This window comes from Bos javanicus, chromosome 17 (genome assembly GCF_032452875.1).
Source record: "Bos javanicus breed banteng chromosome 17, ARS-OSU_banteng_1.0, whole genome shotgun sequence".
Taxonomy (NCBI): domain Eukaryota; kingdom Metazoa; phylum Chordata; class Mammalia; order Artiodactyla; family Bovidae; genus Bos; species Bos javanicus.
In genome coordinates this window covers 7,172,447-7,192,811 of record NC_083884.1, presented here as the reverse complement: position 1 = coordinate 7,192,811, position 20,365 = coordinate 7,172,447, and the positions used below count along the sequence as shown (strand labels likewise).

The 20,365-nt window shown below is 41.3% G+C and overlaps 1 protein-coding gene across 12 annotated transcripts in view; it reads right to left on the bottom strand.

Annotated features, from left to right (window-relative positions):
- SH3D19 (SH3 domain containing 19) overlaps window positions 1-20,365 on the bottom strand; it is a 201,740-nt gene that overhangs the window by 53,902 nt on the left and 127,473 nt on the right. For 6 of the 12 annotated variants that reach the window (XM_061384001.1, XM_061384000.1, XM_061384003.1 and 3 more), the window contains exons 3-4: window positions 12,727-12,767; window positions 1,319-1,359 (exon numbers count right to left, since the gene is read on the bottom strand). In XM_061384001.1, coding sequence (XP_061239985.1) covers window positions 1,319-1,334 — 16 coding nt within the window. In that variant the 5' untranslated portion in view covers window positions 1,335-1,359; window positions 12,727-12,767. Of the gene's footprint in view, window positions 1-1,318; window positions 1,360-3,293; window positions 3,363-12,726; window positions 12,768-20,365 lie in introns of all 12 variants that reach the window. The other 6 variants (XM_061383997.1, XM_061383996.1, XM_061384007.1 and 3 more) reach the window with 2 other exon arrangements.

Sequence of the window (20,365 nt, the reverse complement as noted above, 5' to 3'; positions counted from 1 at the left end):
AATAAATGTTTAAACTTTTACAGGATACAATTTTGGAAAAAGTTAGCTAATACTTGACGTTAGATAGAATTATGAATTTTATCACCCATAAGTAGAAAAGCAAATCAAAACAACCTTCTCATATGGCATAAAGTTAATTATAGTTATATATTTGAGTTGCATAAGAAAATATAGATTTCAAAAACATTCCAAAGCACGTTCTGTGGTTCTGAAAATAATTTGAAGAATGAACAAAGCAGACAGCTATTAAGTAGAAACTGCCTGGTAAGAACATTATGATGACAGGAAATAACGATGGGCAGAAAAAAATTTTAAATATCTATTCTAATCCATATGATTATGCTTTTGTGATATTTGTTTATAAGTCTATTGTAAAGAAGTGGAAGTGGTCAAATTTCCAACTATTTTCTAATTTTTCTTGAGTTTTATGAGGTTAAGTTGTTTTGTTACTTAAATTAAGAGATAATACATGCAAAAAGTGTTCAAATCACTTTTATAAACATGTTTAGAGACTATTATTGTACATGCAGCACTAACTTTTCCCTTAAACCTCAAACTCCAAAAACTAGATGGATTACATTTTTCCAAATTTTATTTTAAAATTAAATTCTGTATTAACCAAATGACTTGGAAAATGTGTCACACATGGGGTCACTATTACACACGCATGTGTAACAGAGAACAGTATTCCTATTTTAAGAAGCACATTTAAAAGATACCTTTAAAAAAATCAAATAGTATATGGTAAAAAATTTGTGGACAAAGGGGGATTTGTTTCAGATATCAACTATTTCTACTTCCCATGTCTCTCTGATATTCTACTTTTTTAGTTCTTTCGATTTGAACAGGTTGAAGGTATGAATCTTTCTTCCTCCTGTTAAGTTCTGGTTCTCTCTGATCCAGGAGGCTGCCCAAGCTGGGAAGGCAGGGGTAGAGATGGGAGAGGGAATGAAATTTAGGCTGGGGCTAGCGCTGTGACAGCAGATCCTGCATGGGGTTAGCAAAGCAAAACTAACACCTGAAACCAAAACCCTTGGATCTCAGGTTGGAGGATGTTCTGACCTCCTATCATCAACCGGTGTGACTGACTGGTACACGTCTATTAAGAGTTAAACCAAGCTGAGGTATATTTTCTCTACTGGAAAAAGAGTACAGAGAGGCTGAAGCTCTGAGCAGCAGGTCTGATTTGTAAGAATGGTTTCATTAAGTCAGAGGCTCACCAAGTAAGCTACAATCACATCACCACAATCACTAAAGCCAGAATCAGCAGACACAGCACTTTTAAAAGACATCATGTTATTTATCATCACAAACATACCTCTTCCACGGGGCATTTTTGCTGTGTACTATTCATGAATGCTAAAGGAAAAAAAGAAGGGGTTACAGAAGAAGAAAGGGAGAAAAAAGAGTGAACCCAGTTGCCTAAGCTCTAAAAGGAATTCAGCAGCAAAACTGTCTTGCCATGCCAATGTTTCTCCCCCTCTGCATTTCGAGAAAAAGGAAAAGTTGATGAACCATAGTTTCAGAGACTAAAGAATTATGTTGCAGGCAGGATATCCACACACATAACCACGGGGGTGGGGGGTGGGGGTAGGGAATCTTCCTACAGTTTTTAGCAAAAAAAAAAGAATCATTTTACAAAATCAATTTGCTACTTCAACAGGGATCAATTTTAAAGTATGAATAATATGTAAAAGGTAATTCAGTAGTCAATTTACATCTTTCAAATTGGTGGCTTTTCACTTGACTCTGCCCCTTCACACCAGCGGTTGTTAGTAACGGGCCCCCACCCCTGGCAAGCAGACTGGAACTCCCACACTGATGGAGCAGGATGGTGGGACTGAAGGCCTCCCCCACAGTCTTACAGAATCACTCCTTTCCGCTCTCCTGCTCTGAACTTTTCCCCTCACACTCCCTCATCTTTGAAATCTCTTTTCTCTCCTGACCCTTATAGGATGACTGGCACTTTTTGTCAGTGAACAAGTTTAACAGCTAGAAATACTTCACGTAGTGCCTCACAATCTTCCTGCTAATCTCAGCTGTCTGCTTAATCTCATTCTCATTTCACCAGATTAAACAGATTTGATTTAATCTGTTTTAATTTGATTTTAATCTGATTTAATCTGCCAGGAGAATCAAATTTGCCACCATGGCCCACACAGAACAACATGCTCCTTTCAACCTCTGCCACAAACTGCCAGTCTTCCGTGCATTTTGGATTAAGACCACAGAACAAAGGCAAGATTTTCTTAGTGAAATGTCTATTGTTTCATAGAATTATTCACAAAGTTTTCAGTTCATATGGCTGAATTCTCAGTACAAAGGAAAATTCATATCCAGTTGTTTATAAAAGACAGAGATCTGGATTTGCAATATTAGTGCTAATAAAGAACTCTCCTAAATTCCAACAGCGTCATAAATCTGGATGGATCCTTAATGACCATCCTTCTCCAACCTCACAGATGAGGAGAATGACCAGTTAAACTCCTTGTGGAGCCAGGAGAGCTGGATGCTAGCCCTCATTCTAAATAATTCAAAATTATCAACTAAATGATAGGCAGGAGAAATAAACACATAGAAGGATTATATATTACAAGCATCTTTGCTATAGTACTACCTTACCAATAAAAATCACAATAAAAATACTAACTACATTTGCCTCAGACAGAGTATAAACTAGAGGCATTTGACATGGTAACAGGAATGCCCTTGGAGTAGAAAGCTCAAAAGGGCCTTGAAGTCAGGAAGTCTAGGTTCACATCTCTGACCCATCTCATTTAATCTCCTAGACTCAGTATCCCCATCTGTAAAATGGGGTTAACACCTACCATGCTGGCCATTATTTTATAATGTAAATATACAGTTGCTGACTCATAGTAAGCAATGAATATTAGCTACATCTGTGAATTTCAAAGAATAATTTCCTCTTAAAAAGTTAATGAAAGGAAAAGCATGAATTTCCACATGTATCCACATAGAACATGTTCAAGAACTCTGCCCAAAATATTTAGTGTTCACAAGAATGAACACAAAAAGAAGAATCTCAAGACTTGACTGGATCCAGAATCATTATGAAAGAATTTAAAATACAATCAGTTAAGGAATATTGCTTTCAAAATATGATAAGGTCTTTTCCTTGTCAAGAATAGATGACTATGTCTGGGATAGGAAAGCAAACATTTTATTGGGTTGGGTAAGACAAAATTTCCACTTCATGGATCACAGCCTTGACATAGCTAAGGGGCTTGTATAACACAGTGAAGCTAGGAGCCATGCTACCATGCAGGGCCTACCAACACGGACGAGTCACAGCGAAGAGTTCTGACAAAATGCGGTCCACCGGAGGAGGGAACGGCAAGCTACTGTAGGAAAGAAAGCACGCATGATCCGGATGACTTTGATTTGCTCAGCGTATAAAATGAAGAAAATAATACCTACTTTATTAGGGTTGTTTTAAGGATACCCTACACAGATCACTCCCTTATCATTGCGAAGGGGCGTACGTAACTCAATGCAGCTATGAGCCATGCCGTGCAGATCAGTCTAGTGGAGAGTTCCGACAAAACATGACCCAGTAGAGGAGGGAATGGCAAACCACCCCAGTATTCTTGCTTGGAGAATCCCACAGACAGTATGAAAAGGCAAAAAGATACGACACCGGGATGAGCTCCAGAGGTCAGAAGGCCTCCAATACGCTACTAGGGAAGAGCAGAGGGCAATTACTAATAGCTCCAGTAAGAATGAAGCAGCTGGGCCAGAGCAGAAATGACACTCAGTTGTGGCTGGTGGTAAAAGTAAAGTCTGATGCTGTTAAGAACAATATTGCATAGGAATCTGGAATGTTAGGTCCACGAATCAAGGTAAATTGGATGTGGTCAAGCAGGAGATGACATCTTAGGAATCTGTGAACTAAAATGGAAGGGAATGGGTGAATTTAATTCAGATGACCATTACATACACTACTGTGGGCAAGAATCCATTGGAAGAAATAGAGTAGCCCTCATAGTCAACAAGATGCAAAATGCAGTACGTGTGTGCAATCTCAAAAACGGTAGAATGATCTCAGTTTGTTTCCAAGGCAAACTATTCTATATCACAGTAATCCAAGTCTATACCTCAACCACTGATATTGAAGAAGCTGAAGTTGACTAGTTCTATGAAGACCTATGACACCTTCTAGAAATAACACCAAAAAAAAACCATCCTTTCATCATAGGGGATTGGAATGCAAATGTAGGGAGTCAAGAGATCCCCAGAATAACAGGTAAGATTGGGCTTGAAGTACAAAATGAAGCAGGGCAAAGGCTCACAGAGTTTTGTCAAGAGAACACACTGGTCATAGCAAAACCTTTTCCCAATGACACAATACTAAAATCAGACTGACTATGTTCTTTGCAGCCAAAGATGGAGAAACACTATACAGTCAGCAAAAATAAGACTTGGAAGTGACCGTGGCTCAGATCATGAGCTCCTCATTGCAAAATTCAGGCTTAAATTTAAGAAAGTAGGAAAAACTACTAGGCTATTCAGGTATGAACTTAGATCACAGTGGAGGTGATGAATCTAATCAAGGGATTAAATCTGGTAGCCAGAGTGCCTCAAGAACTATGGATGAGGTTCCTAACATTGTTCAGGAAGCAGTGACCAAAACCATCCCAAAGAACAGAAATGCAAGAAGGCAAAGTGATTGTCTGAAGAGGCCTCAAAAATAGTTGAGAAAATAAGAGACACGAAAGGCAAGGGACAAGTTCCGTTCAGTCACTCATATGTACTCTGCACATAAGTTAAATAAGCAGGGTGACAATATACAGCCTTGACGTACTCCTTTCCCAATTTAGAACCAGTCCGTTGTTCCAGTTCAGTTCAGTTGCTCAGTCGTATCTGACTCTGTGACCCCATGGACTGCAGCACGCAGGCTTCCCTGTCCATCACCAACTCCCAGAGCTTGCTCAAATTCATGTCCATCGAGTCGGTGATGCCATCCAACTGGTGATGCCATCCAACCATTGTTTCATGTCTGGTTCTAACTGTTGCTTCTTGACCTGCATACAGATTTCTCAGGAGGCAGGTAGGGTTGGGTCTTGTATTCCCAGCTCTTAAAGAATTTTCCACAGTTTGCTGTGATCCACACAGTTAAAGGCTTTGGCACAGTCAATAAAGCAGAAGACGTTTTTCTGGAACTCTCTTGCTTTTTCTGTGATACAGCGGATGTTGCCCACAGTAGTAGATGCAATGGTCACCTGAATTAAATTTTCCCATTCCGATTCATTTTAGTTCACTGATTTCTAAAAGGTCGATGCTCACTTTGCCATCTCCTGTTTGACCACTTCCAATTTTCCTTGATTGATGGACCTAAATTCCAGGACCCTGTGCAATACTGTTCTTTACAACATGAGACTTCACTTCCATCATCAGTCACATCCAAAACTGGGTGCTGTTTTCGCTTTGACTCAGCCTCTTCATTCTTTCTGGAGCTATTTCTCCACTCTTCTCCAGTAGCATACTGGACATCTACCGGCCTGGGGAGTTCATCTTTCAGCCACATGACTGGAAAAGATCAGTTTTCATTTCAATCCCAAACAAGGGCAATGCCAAAGAATGTTCAAACTACTGTATAATTGCACTCATTTCACATGCAAGCAAGGTTATACTCAAAATCCTTCAAGCTAGGCTTCTGCATTATGTAAACTGAGAACTTCCAGATGTACTAGCTGGGTTTCAAAGAGGCAGAGGAACCAGAGATCAAATTTTCAACATCCGTTGGATCATAGAAAAAACAAGAAAGTTCCAGAAAAGCATCTACTTCTGATTCATTGACTGCACTAAAGCCTTTGACTGTACGGATCACAACAAACTGTGGAAAATTCTTAAAGAGATGGGAATACCAGACTACCTTACCTGCCTCCTGAGAAACCTATATGCAGGTCAAAGCAAGAGTTAGAACCAGACATTGAACAACAGACTGGTTCTAAACTGGGAAAGGAGTACATCAAGGCTGTATATCATCACTCTGCTTATTTAACTTATATGCAGAGTACATCATGCAAAATGCCAGGCTGGATGAAGCACAAGCTGGAATCAAGATTGCCAGGAGAACTTTCAATAACCTTAGATATGCAGATGACACCACCCTTATGGAAGAAAGTGAAGAGGAAGTGAAGAGCCTCTTCTGAAAGTGAACGAGGAGAGTGAAAAAGCTGGCTAAAAACTCAACATTCAAAAAACAAAGATCATGGCATCCGGTCCCATCACTTCATGTCAAATAGATGGGGAAACAATGGAAACAGTTAGAGACTTTACTTTTTTGGGCTCCAAAATCACTGCAGATGGTAACTGCAGCCATGAAATTAAAAGATGCTTGCTTCTTGAAAGAAAAGCTATGAGCAACCTAGACAGCATATTAAAAAGCAGAGACCTTACTTAGCTGACAAAGGTCCATCTAGTCAAAGCTACAGTTTTTCCAGTAGTCATGTACGGATGTGAGAATTGGACCATAAAGAAAGCTGAGCAGTGAAGAATTGATGCTTTTGAACGTTGGTGTTGGAGAAGACTTTTGAAGGTCTCTTGGACTGCAAGGAGATGAAACCAGTCCATCCTAAAGGAAATCAGTCCTGAATATTTATTGGAAGGACTGATGCTGAAGCTTAAGCTCAATACTTTGGCCACCTGATGCGAAGAACTGACTCATTGGAAAAGACTTTGATGCTGAGAAAGATGAAGGCAGGAGGAAAAGGGAATGACAGAGGATGAGATGGTTGGATGGCATCACTGACTCGATGGACATGAGTATGAGCAAGCTCCAGGGGTTGGTGATGGACAGGGAAGCCTGGTGTGCTGTAGTCCATGTGGGTCACAAAGAGTCAGACGTGACTTAGAGACTGAACTGACTGACTGATTGTGGGCAAGAATCCCTTCGAAGAAATGGAGTATCTCTTACAGTCAACAAAAAGGTCTGAAATGCAGTACTTGGGTGCAATCGCAAAAATGACAGAATGATCTCTGTTAGTTTCCAAGGCAAACCATTCAATCCAAGTCTATGCCAGAACCATTAATGCCAAAGAAGCTGAAGTTGAACAGTTCTATGAAGACCTATACAAGACCTAGAACTAACACCAAAAAAGATGTCCTTTTTGTCATAGGGGACTGGAATGCAAAAGTAGGAAGTCAAGAGATACTGGGACTAACAGGCAAGTTTGGCCTTGGAGTACAAAATGAAGCAGGGCAAAGGCTAACTCTTTTGGCAAAGAGTTTTGCAGTCGTCATAGCAAACACCCTCTTCCAACAACACAAGAGACAACTCTACACATGGACATCACCATATGGTCAATGTTGAAACCAGACTGATTATATTGTTTGCAGTTGAAGATGGAGAAGCTCTATATAGTCAGCCAAAACAAGACTGGGAGCTGACTGTGGCTCAGATCACGAACTCTTTATTGCCAAATTCAGAGTTAAATTGAAGAAAGTAGGGAAAACCACTGGACCATTCAGGTATGACCTAAATCAAATTCCTTATGATTATACAGTAAAAGTGACAAATAGTCAAGGGATTAGATCTGATAGAGTGCCTGAAGAATTATGGATGTAGGTTCGTGACATTGTACAGGAGGCAGTGATTAAGACCATCCCCAGGAAACAGAAATGCAAAAAGTCAAAACAGTTGTCTGAGGAGGCCTTACAAATAGCTGAGAAAAGAAGAGAAGTGAAAAGCAAAGGAGAAAAGGAAAGATATACCCATCTGAATGCAAAGTTCCAAAGAATCACAAGGAGAGGTAAGAAAGCCTTCCTCAGTGATCAATGCAAAGAAATAGAGAAAAACAATAGAATGGGAAAGACTAGAGATCTCTTCAAGAAAATTAGAGATACCAAGGGAACATTTCATACAAAGGTGGGCACAATAAAGGAAAGAAACAGTATGGACCTAAAAGAAGCAGAAGATATTAAGAAGAGGTGGTAAGAATACATAGAAGATCTATACAAAAAAGATCCTAATGACCCAGATAACCATGATGGTGTGATCACTCACCTAGAGCCAGACATCCTGGAGTGCAAAGAAGTCAAGAGGCCCTTCAGAAACATCACTAAGAACAAAGTTAGTGGAGGTGATGGAATTCCCCTGAGCTATTTAACATCGTAAAAGATGATGTTGTGAAAGTGATACACTCAATATGCCAGCAAATTTGGAAACTCAGCAGTGGTCACAGGACTGAAAAAGAGATAAATGGAAAGATATACCCAATTGAATGTGGAGTTCCAGAGAATAACATGGAGAGATAAGAAAGCTGTGTTAAATGAACAATGCAAAGAAACAGAGGAAACAACAGAATGGGAAAGAGATCTCTTCAAGAAAATTGGAGATATCAAGGGAACACTTCATGCAAGGATGGGAATGATAAAGGACAGAGACAGTAATGACCTAAGAGAAGCAGAAAAGATGAAGAAGAGGTGGCAAGAATACACAGAACTGTACAAGACAGATCTTAACAATCAGGGTAGGCACAATGGTGTGGTCACTCACTTAGGCTGGATATCTTGAAGTGTCAAGTCAAGTGGGCCTTAGGAAGCATTACTATGAACAAAGCTAGTGGAGGTGATGGAATTCCAGCTGAGCTACTTAAAATCCAAAAAGATGATGCTGTTAAAGTGCTGCACTCAATATGTCAGCAAATTTGGAAAACTCAGCAGAGGCCACAAGAGTGGGAAAAGGTCAGTTTTATTCCAACTCCAAAGAAAGGCAATGCCAAAGAATGTTCAAACTACTGTGCAACTGTGCTCATTTCACATGCAAGCATGGTTATACTCCAAATCCTTCAAGCTAGCCTTCAATATTATGTGAACTGAGAACTTCCAGATGTACAAGCTGGGTTTCAAAGAGGCAGAGGAACCAGAGAACAAACTGTCAACAGTCATCGGATCATGGAGAAAGCAAGAGAGTTCCAGAAAACACCTACTTCTGTTTCATTGACTATGCTAAAGCCTTTGACTGTGTGGATCACAACGAACTGTGGAAAGTTCTTAAAGTGATGGGAGGGTCAGACCACTTTACCTGCCTTCTGAGAAAGCTGTACGCAGGTCAAGAAGCAACAGATAGAACTGAATATGGAACGACTGGTTCAAAATGGAGAAAGGAGTTCGTCAAGGCCGTATATTATCACTCTGCTTATTTAACTTATATGCAGAGTATATCATGTGAAATGCCGGGATGAATCAATCACAAGCTGGAATCATGAGTTCTGGGAGAAATATCAACAACTTCAGATATGCAGATAATACCACCCTAATGGCAGAAAGTGAAGAAGAACTAAAGAGCCTCTTGATGAGGGTGAATGAGGAGAGTGAAAAAGCTGGCTTAAAATTCAGCATGTAAAAAATTAAGATCATGGCATTCCATCTCATCACTTAATGGCAAATAGAAGAGGAAAAAGTGGAAGCAGTGGCAGATTTTATTTTCTTGGGCTACAGACAGTGATTCCAGCCATGAAATAAAAGACACTTGTTCCTTGGAAGAAAAGCTAAGACAAACCTAGACAGCATATTAAAAAGCAGAGACATCACTTTGCCGACAAGGGTTCGTATGATAAAGCTATGGTTTTTCCAGTAGTCATGTATGGATATGAGAGAGTTGAACCATAAAGAAGGCTGATTGCTGAAGAACTGCTTTTGAAATGTTGCTGGAGAAGACTCTGAAGAGTCCCTTCAACTGCAAGGAGATCAAACCAGTCAATCCTAAAGGAAATAAACCCTGAATATTCTTTGGAAGGACCGATGCTGAAGCTGAAGCTCCAATACTTTGGCTACCTGGTGTGAAGAGTCGACTCATTGGAAAAGACCCTGATGCTGAGAAAGATTGAAGGTAAAAGGAGAAGAGGGCAACAGAGGATGAGATGGTTAGATAGCATCACCGAATCAATGGACATGAATTAGCAAGCTCAGGGAGTTAGTGGAGGACAGAGGATCTTGGCGTGCTGCCATCCACAGGGGTTACAAAGAGTCAGACATGACTTAGTGATTGAACAACAACAACAAAGACAAATTTTGCTTACGCCTTTTTCTTATATAACGGACAAAAATGGAAATGGAGAGGGATTGACACAGTTATTTTGCATTCTATTTTATATGGCAGCACCCAAGGATCTGCTTGCCCTTCTCGCCTGAACATCAAAAATAAATATAACCAACACATAGTTCTTCAGTGTGTACAAAGTGAGTGCTACATCAAAGGACAACTGGGTTATTATTTTTTAAAAAAGACATCTTAAAGCAGGCATTTCCCTGTGCTTTATCTTCTCCCTGCTTCCCTCTCTTCTGGGGCCCTGCTTCATCTCTTCCTCTCCACCCTTCTCCTCTACAGTGTGGTCTCCCCACCGGCTCTTTCCTCGGGGCCTACAAACATCTCCAAGCTTCTTCTTTCTAAATAGTCTATACATGTGCACATATTTCTCTGCTTGACCCGCCATCCTTCTCCTTCTCTTTCTACCCAGTTCATGAAACAGGAGCCTATCCAGCTGCCCCCACTTCACATGCTCCATTCACTGTTGAAATGAAGCACAGCTTCCAGCTTCAATATTCTCCCAAACCTATCTACTCAAAGTTCACTGCTGGCCTCTTGACCACCACACACACCCTAGTCTCACCGCCTGTCACCTCACCTGCTACAGCAGTAAGAGCTGTCTGCGGTTTTCACTCACTCTTTTTGAAAACCACTCCTTCCTTGGCCACTAACATCCAGCTGTCTCCGAGTTTGTCTATTACCGGCATCCTTCTTTTTCAGCTTTTTTTGGCCCCCTCCTCCTTAGCTGATGTCTCCTAAGCCTTGCATGTTACAGAGGCCTCAGGGTAAGCAAGATCCATCCTGGAGGATTTATAGGAAATCAGGTATGGATTACAAATCCCCCCCAAAAGAGGTCTTGAAATCCAACAGGGAGGCAAAGTAAGAAGTCAGAGAACAAAGGCAGGAGTGGGCAGACGAGACTCCTGTGAGAGGAGGTCACATCTCTCTGGCTCTACAGAACCTTAAAGGCACGGCTTGATCTCAGATACCGATGTTTCACAAGATTCTGTCTTTTTCACCTTCTCTATTTCTTGGTTTTTTGTTTCATTTTTTTCTCCCACCTTTTCTATTGATTGTCAACACTACCTTCTTAAATATTGAGCTACTTCCAGGGTTTTGCTTACACACATATAACCTTAACTACCCCAAGTTATATCTTTAGCAAGAAACTCTTACCTAATTTCAAAATCCTACTTTTCTTTCTAGATTCCTTTCCTGCCCCATCTCCCTCACTTTCCCCAAGGGCTCTAAGGCATGTACAGCTATTATAAACTTTTCATTTCACATATGAATTCCCACCAACATCCACTGTGGCATTCCCACACCTTTATAATTCATGACCATCATCAAAAAATTAAATATGGGAAATGTGGAATACTTCTCTGTATTGTCACCTGACAAAGTGTTCACTGCAATGGTTCAAATGCATGTTCTTCACACCTGTGGGTATCCTAAATTCATACGAAATATTATAAGTTATGTTTTTAAAAACAGGATACTTCTCCTCAGGGTGGTGACCTCAGCTCAAATAATGCAAAGAACATTTAATATCCCTTTCTTATCTTTATTTTTAAAAAATAACAGTTATTTCAGGTGGTGCAGTGGTAAAGAATCCACCTGCCAATGCAGGAGATGCAAAAGATGAGGGTTCAATCCCTGGGTCAGGAAGATCCCCTGGAGAAGGAAATGGCAACCCACTTCAGTATTCTTGCCTGGGAAATCCCATGGACAGAGAAGCCTGGAGGGCTACAGTCCATGGGATCTCAAAGAGTTGGACAAGACTGAGCGACTCAGCTGGAGGAGGCAATGGCACCCCACTCCAGTACTCTTGCCTAGAAAATCCATGGATGGAGGAGCCTGGTAGGCTGCAGTCCATGGGGTCGCTAAGAGTCGGACACGACGGAGCGACTTCACTTTCACTTTTTACTTTAATTCATTGGAGAAGGAAATGGCAACCCACTCCAGTATTCTTGCCTGGAGAATCCCAGGGACAGAGGAGCCTAATGGGCTGCCGTCTATGGAGTCGCACAGAGTTGGACACGACTGAAGCGACTTAGCAGCAGCAGCAGCAGAGCGACTAAGCACACACCATCCATGTTCTATTTGGAAAAGGGATGTTTGCAAAGCCTTTTATTAAAAAGAATGTTGAACTCTTGTACCAACAGCAAATTTTAAAGCTTTAACCAAGAAGTAAAGTCAGGAAGTATGAATGCACCATTTTAGAAAGAGTTCTGTTACAGTACTTCTATCATGTATGTGGAAGAGTAAGCTGAACTCCATAAGCATTTATAGAGTTAAATAAAAATAGCATAGAAGCAAATCAGTAAAGAAGTACAGGATCTGATATTTTTGAAACCCATCAGATGTCTCTACCTATGGAAAATAGTTACAATTTATATTAGATCATTAAAATTGACTAGATAATACATTTGTTAAAAACAGGTGCGTTCTCTAAAAGAAAAATACTGTTCTCAGGAACTGGTTTATAAATAAATGAAAGTTGAAAATAATCTTGAAAACCTAGCTGCTTGTCTGAAATGGTTTATTACTCCTTAGGAGAAGCTACTCTTGTCAGATTCTTTATAAGATTCATCAAATACAATCATTTGCTGGAAATCTAAATCATCATTTAAAATTATTTCATTGGAAAGTACAGAGCAGAAAAATAAACTTACATCTCTTGATTACTGCTCTAATTGATGACAAGGGTCCTTGGCTAGAAAAAGAAAGAAAAAATTAGTTATTACACATTCATTCATTAATCTTTTTAAAGCAGAATCATTTATAATGCCAGATCATTTCTGGGATGCAAATAGCTACAAGCAGCCAGTTTGATATATTAGTTACTGGACTATCATATTTACAAAAGACAAATTAAAAAACTTTAAAAATTGCCTTTGAGGGACTTCCTTGGCAGTGCAGTAGTTAAGAATCCGCACTCCTACTGCAGGGGGCACGTTTCGATCCCTGGTCAGGTAACTAAGATCCCGAGTGGCTTGCAATGCGACCAAAAAAAATAAAAATTGCCTTTGCTATTTAAGATGCGTTATGAGAACTGAGGAGGCTGGTAGAAGTAAAATTTGGCCTTAAAACTGTTTTCTTTTTAATTCTTTAAAATAATGGTATTTGTTTTCACTTTTGGTTTCGTTGGGTCTTTGGTGCTTTGTGCAGGCTTTTTCTAGTTGCGGCACGCGCAGGCCACCCTTCGTTGTGGTGCACGGGTTCCTCGGGCCTCTGCGGGGCACAGGCTCTAGGTGTGCTTCGGTAGTTGCAGCACACAGGCTCGGTACTTGTGGCACGTGGGTTAAGTTGATCTGCGGGATGTGGAATCTTCCTGGCCTAGGGATCAAACCTGTGCTCCTGCACTGGCAGGTGGATTCTTCACCACTGTGCTACCGTGGAAGCCCTTAAAGTGGTTTTCATCCTTCTGCATAGAGAATTTTCCAGTAAAATTCTGGACATAGTTTAAAGTCAGGTAGTAATTACATGGTGCCCAAAAGAATTCTGACCTGCTATATCTCTTTTGTGTTTTGACATTAGAATTCCTGTCTTCTACATCACATCAAAATAGATCGTTCTTATAGTCAATGTGCCTTGGCTCAGATGGTAAAGAATCTGCCTACAATGTAGAAGACCTGGGTTTGCTCCCAGGGTCGAGAAGATCTCCTGGAGAAGTAAATGGCTACCCACTCCAGTATTCTTGCCTGGAGAATTCCATGGACAGAGGAGCCTGGAGGGCTGCAGTCCACTGGGTCACGTTCAGACACAACTGAGCGACTCACACTTTCACCTTTACTTTTTTATTGACCTAAAGACCAACAGCATTCTTCCTAAGATCAGAATTACAAGCATCACTACCTAAAAAGAACAGTCTTCTGCTTGCTCTGGGTTTTGTTCAGTAGCTGGTTGGTCCTGTCTGCCCCTGATTATGTGATCTTGGCTGAGTCACAGAAACCCTGTGAGCCTCATCTTACTGGCCGAAACCATCTGGCTGCAAAGGGTAATACTATTAACACTAGTTTGTAAGGTTGCTTGTTCATTTCTTTCTTGTCTTTATTCAAACCAGCTGGATTGTCTTTGGAATCATTTAGAAAAAATATACAACCATGAAATTTTAATGATACGATTCAGGAAAAAATACTTGTTTAAAAATTCCTCGTTTTTTTTAATGCTTTTTAAAAAATTTATATTTATTTCCCAGTTTGTGCTCTTTTAAAAGTTTATGCCTGTAGTAATCTATATAAATCCCCTTGCTAGATAGATAAGATAAGACTCTAAGAAGATACAATGATATATCATTTCAGTTTATGGGAGGAATACTTTTAAGCATATACTGTTATACCAGAGAAGGAAGGAAAAAAAAAACACTCCAGGAGGTCTCCAATATCATGATGGTAGGACCATAATTAAAAATATAGTATTTTCAGCAATATTTATTTTTTTAAAAAAAGGTTCTTGAAGGCTTTCTGTAAAAAACTACTTGAAAAAAGATTGATATATGGTGATGTAGAAGTGATATTAATAACAGCACTAAAATACAAGTAGGTTGATTGAAGTTTTGAGAAGAAACTTCTTGGTGCAAAACTGGAGAGACTGCATGTTAACATCATGTTGACTTAGATATTAGCAGTTAAAAGGATCAGAATCAGTACTTAGAAGCAGGGCCAAAAAAGTCAAAGTTTCATGTATGTGTCCAGGCAGGGTATAATGGATATAATCAATGTCTACATGTAGTAATCTCCTTATTTAATACCACTGATTTTATAGGATGTTAGATGCTAAAGCTGAAACTCCAGTACTTTGGCCACCTCATGCGAAGAGTTGACTCACTGGAAAAGACTCTGATGCTGGGAGGGATTGGGGACAGGAAGAAAAGGGGACGACAGAGGATGAGATGGCTGGATGGCATCATCGACTCAATGGACGTGAGTCTGAGTGAACTCCGGGAGATGGTGATGGACAGGGAGGCCTGGCGTGCTGGGATTCATGGGGTTGCAAAGAGTCGGAAACGACTGAGCGACTGAACTGAACTGATGACACTTTGTTATCTATGTGAAGGAGAAAGGCATATTGATGGGTGGAACATGGTAGGGGATGTTAGGGTTAAACTGCTCCTCCCCCCCCAACCAAAAAATATGTTGAATTCCTAATCCCTAGTACCTCAGAGAGAAGACCTTATTTGGGAATAAGGTCAGTACAGATGTCATTACTATAGTCAAGATGAGGTCGTCCTGGAGCGGGGTGGGCCCCTGATTCCAACGTCACTGGTGTCCTTACAGGCAGCCCAGGTGAAGACAGAGGCCCACAGGGAAAGTGCTGTGACAGGAGGCAGGGAGATGGGAAGCCGCTGCCAGCCGAGGAATGCGGAAGACGCTGCAGACCGCCAGAAGCTAGGAAGAGGCAAGGGAGGACTCCCCTGTGGCTCTCAGGGGAAGAACGACCCCTCTTGACAGGCTGGATTTCAGTCTTCTAGACTCCGGAACTGTGAGACAACACACTTCTGTCTTAACTCACCCAGTTTGTTAGGGCAGCCTCTAGAGTGCTGAGTGGGAGTGGTAATTCATGGAGCTGTATAGTTCGTGTATTTTTCTGTATGTTAACATTTAAATTAAAATGTGTGGTCCAGTCCTTCAGACTGCGTTTTCACTAGCAAGGGTGAGAGTTCAATCCCTGGTTGGTGAACTAGGATCCCACAAGCTGCTGCAGGGGTGGAGGGTGCGGGTGCTGGAAACCTTGTTACAAAATCGAATTCTGACTGAGATGAGCTCAGGTTCTACAAGTCTCAAGACTTGCAGCATCATGTTTAGGTTACATCTAGAAACGAACCAACATCTTATTTCTGGTTTAAAGTTCTGCTGTAGTGGTTGACAGGTTCTGTGGAACAGAGAATAAAAAAGAAGGCCTGTGGTCAAATGCAGGTCTATGGGAATCAGTTTTGGGAGATGCTGGAGTAGCCTCCAGGCTGTGTGGTGCATACAATACAATTTCTGTACTTCAAATGTAGCTGTGGTTGAAAAACCTGTGGTTTTGCAGATGCCCCCTTATCTCCACCTTTCTGCAGAGCCCAGGCTACAGGTGAAGGTACCACTCCATAGCCTTAAAAGAAGACCTTATGGGAATCCTGCTCAGCACAGTTCAGGCTCCCGGCCCAGCGGGAACACTCAGGTAGGAGAGCCACCATGGAGCGGCAGGTATGGTCACCCGATTTCTGATTAAAGGAGGGGGCAGCACAGCCTGTTGTGGATCCAACTGCCCTTTTCACTTCCAGCGCCTCGCCTCCGCGTGGCAGCTGGTGCAACTTTGTGCAGATTAAATTCTTTAGCTTCTCCAAGAAACTTATTTCCTCACATATAAAAGCACAGATAACTCAACTCCCTCACGAGGTTGCTGTGAAGATTAAGAGGGAGAAATCATTAAAGCAGTAGAGTCCAACCTCCAGGATCTAGTGTCTGATGATCTGAGGTGGAGCTGATGTAATAATAATAGAAATAAGGTGTGCAATAAACGTAATATGCTAGAATAACCCCCAAACCACCCCACCCCACCCTCACCTGCCCGGGTCCGTGCAAAAACTGTCTTCCACAAAACTGATTACTGGTGCCAGGAAGCTTGGGGACTACTGTATGGAAGCATGTGATACAACGCCTGGAATGAAGCGTGTGTTCATTAAATACAAGTCGCTGTGAGGGTGATTCGTTTGTTCATAATCTTTGGGGGCATCACAAAATATCTGACAACACATATAAACCTTGACAAGTTTTCACTCTGGGGTCTGATAGCCTGTAGAGAGTAGGCCTAACACTATATGTTTTTAAGAGATTGTTTTCCTCGAGGCTTACTTTGCTCTCTTCTGATTTCTGCTGTTCAGACGGAACCTGAGACCAGACCGACTCCTCCATGACAAAACACAGGACTGCAGAAGTGCATCTTCACTCCATTTTAATTTTACAAGCCTGTGTCCTGGCCCCTGGCAGAGCTGACCCAGATCTTTTGCCTTCTGCTTTTCAAGCACTGCTGCCCTATTACCAGGAGTCCTTGCTCTCAGTGCAGCGGATAGCCCAGTCCAGAGTATGAGAATCATGGATCTTCTAGAGGAAAATGAAGGGTTGGGGAAATGGCTTTCGGATCCTGAGGAGGAGAACCAAAAGTTTGGGTCAAGAGAGAACTGTCTCAGGCCTGACTGCTGCTTTGGATTTCTCTTCCTCCAGGACTCTGGGGGTCCCCTTCCATCTTTTCTTCCTGCTTTCCCCCAAAAGCCCCTCTTGGCCTGTGCTGTAGGATCACTGTCTCCCGCTGCTTTTGCACAGAATCTTGCTTAGTGGTTAAGAAGGTGCTTTTAAGAAAGAAAACTAAAAAAAAAAAAAAAGAAAGAAAACTGCATTTTAAAAACGAGTTTCTCAGCATAATGAAATGAGATTCCAGTGATGAATATAATGATGAGAATAGCTTATTATCGTGTGTGCCAAACATAATTTTGAAAATGAGTGGGGAACAGGCTTAAAGGTTAGGGCTTCAGTCACACAGCTGGAAAGTGACAGAAAGTGAAAGTCACTCAGTCGTGTCCAACTCTTTGCAACCCCATCCAGTCCATGGAATTCTCCAGGCCAGAATACTGGAGTGGGTAGCCTTTCCCTTCTCCAGTGGATCTTCCCGACCCAAGAATTGAACTGGGGTCTCCTGCATTGCAGGAGGATTCTTTACCAACTGAGCTGTCAGAGAAGCCCCAATATGAGGGAAAGTGACAGAGGCAGATGTGAATTCACTGCAGTCTGATTATAGTCCAAACGTCTCTAATTCAGGCTTGGGTTGATGGGTAAAAGTTTCTGAATATTCCACAAAGTTCAATACGTAGGCAAATTACTTCTAGGTATAAAGCCTGCCCCCAAGATTTCATACAGATTCTGTAGATACAGGAAAGAACAAAATAAAATTGCTAAGTATGACGTTGTAATGTTGTCAGCAACAACAAACAATGGTCATTCTTAATCTCATCTAAGAAAACCCAACCTCTCCTTATTTGGGGTCACATTTTATTTATTAATATAACAGTAAAACAGATTTTAAAAAATATTTACACAACCTTCAAAGTAACCGTTTGTTCCTAGGTTTAAATCCATCCCTCTCCCTCCCCCTCGCTTTGCTAAGGAAAAAACCGTTTCCACAAATCCAGGAGCTGCTGGATTCGGTCTGTTTGGTAAAGATATGAGAGTGATGCCCGCCAGTGCCATCATCGTCACCACACGGGTTTTTGGAGCTCCTCTGTCTTCAGAGGGAACTGAAAATATCTCTAAAAATGCATTCTTTATAAAAATCCTCAATACATGTCAGGGGCTTATTATTAAAGTACCAGTCAATAAAGACATCAGCTTAACAAGGAGTTGAGTTAATGTGATCCAGAGGTACAGCCCTCTAGTCAACTTGATAAAGCTGCCACTGAATATAAACTTCATCTCACGGTAACATCTTCTCTGAAGGCTCTCAACATTTGGATGGATTCATCTCCACCTCCCAGTAGAAAGGTTTAACCAGATTGGTGCGATTTTTGCAGGTTGAAAGAGGTATTCTGTCCCATCCATTTGCTCGTACATTCAATATTTATTACATGTATAACATGTATCAGGCACCAGACATGCCTTGAAAGACTCTGACCTTGGTGAGAAAGACAAATATCAGAGGTGCTCTGCTATTCATAGTATACAGGGGCGGGCGCAAAGGGCTATGAGTGCAGAGAAGGTGTACATCACTCAGTCGTGGCGTCTAACACATGACGGATCTTGACTGAGCCTGAAGAACGTGAGAAGGGAAGCAGAAGTGAAGAAACGGCTGCGCATGAGCTAAGCGCAGCATGTGAAGAGGCCACGCTAAGAGAGAAGGATGTGGATGCAGATGCCACGCTGAAGGATGTGGGAACATGCTAGAGGGGGTTGCTGACGCCAGCATGACCAGTCAGGTTAAACACTAAGAATACATGGTCAGGGATATGACAGCAAATTGTTTCAAAAATCAAGTAGGAATTTGTTTGGGACATCTCCCTAGAATAAACATTGTTGACTATAGCTACTCCGTATGCACCAGCCATGATGTTATGGCATGCCTGACTTTTTAAGAGTTCATGAATAAATCCTGGAATGCTGGTATTATATGTCTTGAATTGTGGAAAGATCTACATTTTTATGGATGATAAGACTGACATGTTAATATTGTAAAAGATAAGTATTGAGTAGATTTAGGAAAAAGAAGATAAAAACGAGCAAGACTAGAGTTCTGAAAGGGCCAGAAAGACACTGGAGTAGTCGAGGATGCCTTATTCAAAAATATGTTTATTCATTTATGAAGCTCTAGCTATGTACCTGGCATTCTGCCACAAACTGGGGATACTAATGTTGATAATACATAATCTCTTCCCTCAAGAAATATGCAGTCTTTTTGGCAAGATCAACAAATGAAAGATAGGAACAGAATGTGACCAAAAAAAATGTTATACAAGGTATTATGGGAGCTCAGAAGAGGGGTGTCTAAATTTAGCCCTGGGAGCTATGAGGAAGACACAGCGCTGATGCTTGAATAGAACTAATGCAAGTTTTCTCAACTTTGGTACTACTGACATTTGTTAAAGGGGCGGGGGTGGGGGTTATCCTGTGTGTAACAGAAGGATTAGCAGTATTCTTGACCTATACTTGCTAGAAGCTAAAAACATATGGTCCCCTACCCCCAACACTTGTGACAACCCCAAACGTCTCTGTTGTTGTTCAGCCACCCAGTCGTGTCTGACTCTTTGTGACTCCATGGACTGCAGCATGCCAGGCCTCCCCTTCACAGATAACTGCCTTGCCGTGGCAGAGGGGCTTGCATAACTCAATGAAGCTATGAGCCATGTATAAGCATTGGGTGTAGGGCCACCCAAGACAAAGTGTTCACTGCAATGGTTCAAATGCATGTTCTTCACACCTGTTGATATCCTAAATTCATACTAAATATTATGCTATGATTTTAAAAATAGAAAAATTACCCTCAGCTGAACCAGTAAGCCAATGACAACAAAATAGAGTAACAGTATTTATATGGATGGGAAAGAAGTTGGCTTTGCCATTTCCAGTTGCCAAGTGGATGGTGGCAGCAGTGGGATCAAATGGAATGGGAGTGGAGGCTCGATCTGAGGGAACAGGACAAAGGCAGCGATTAGAAGGAAGAAAGAAGAGAAATTTCTAGCACCAAGAACAGCCTTTGAAAAGTGGTGCTATCACCATGTCAGGTGAAAAATTAGTCTTACTAAGAAGGAACAGAAGAAGTCAGCCATTCTATGAACATAACCTT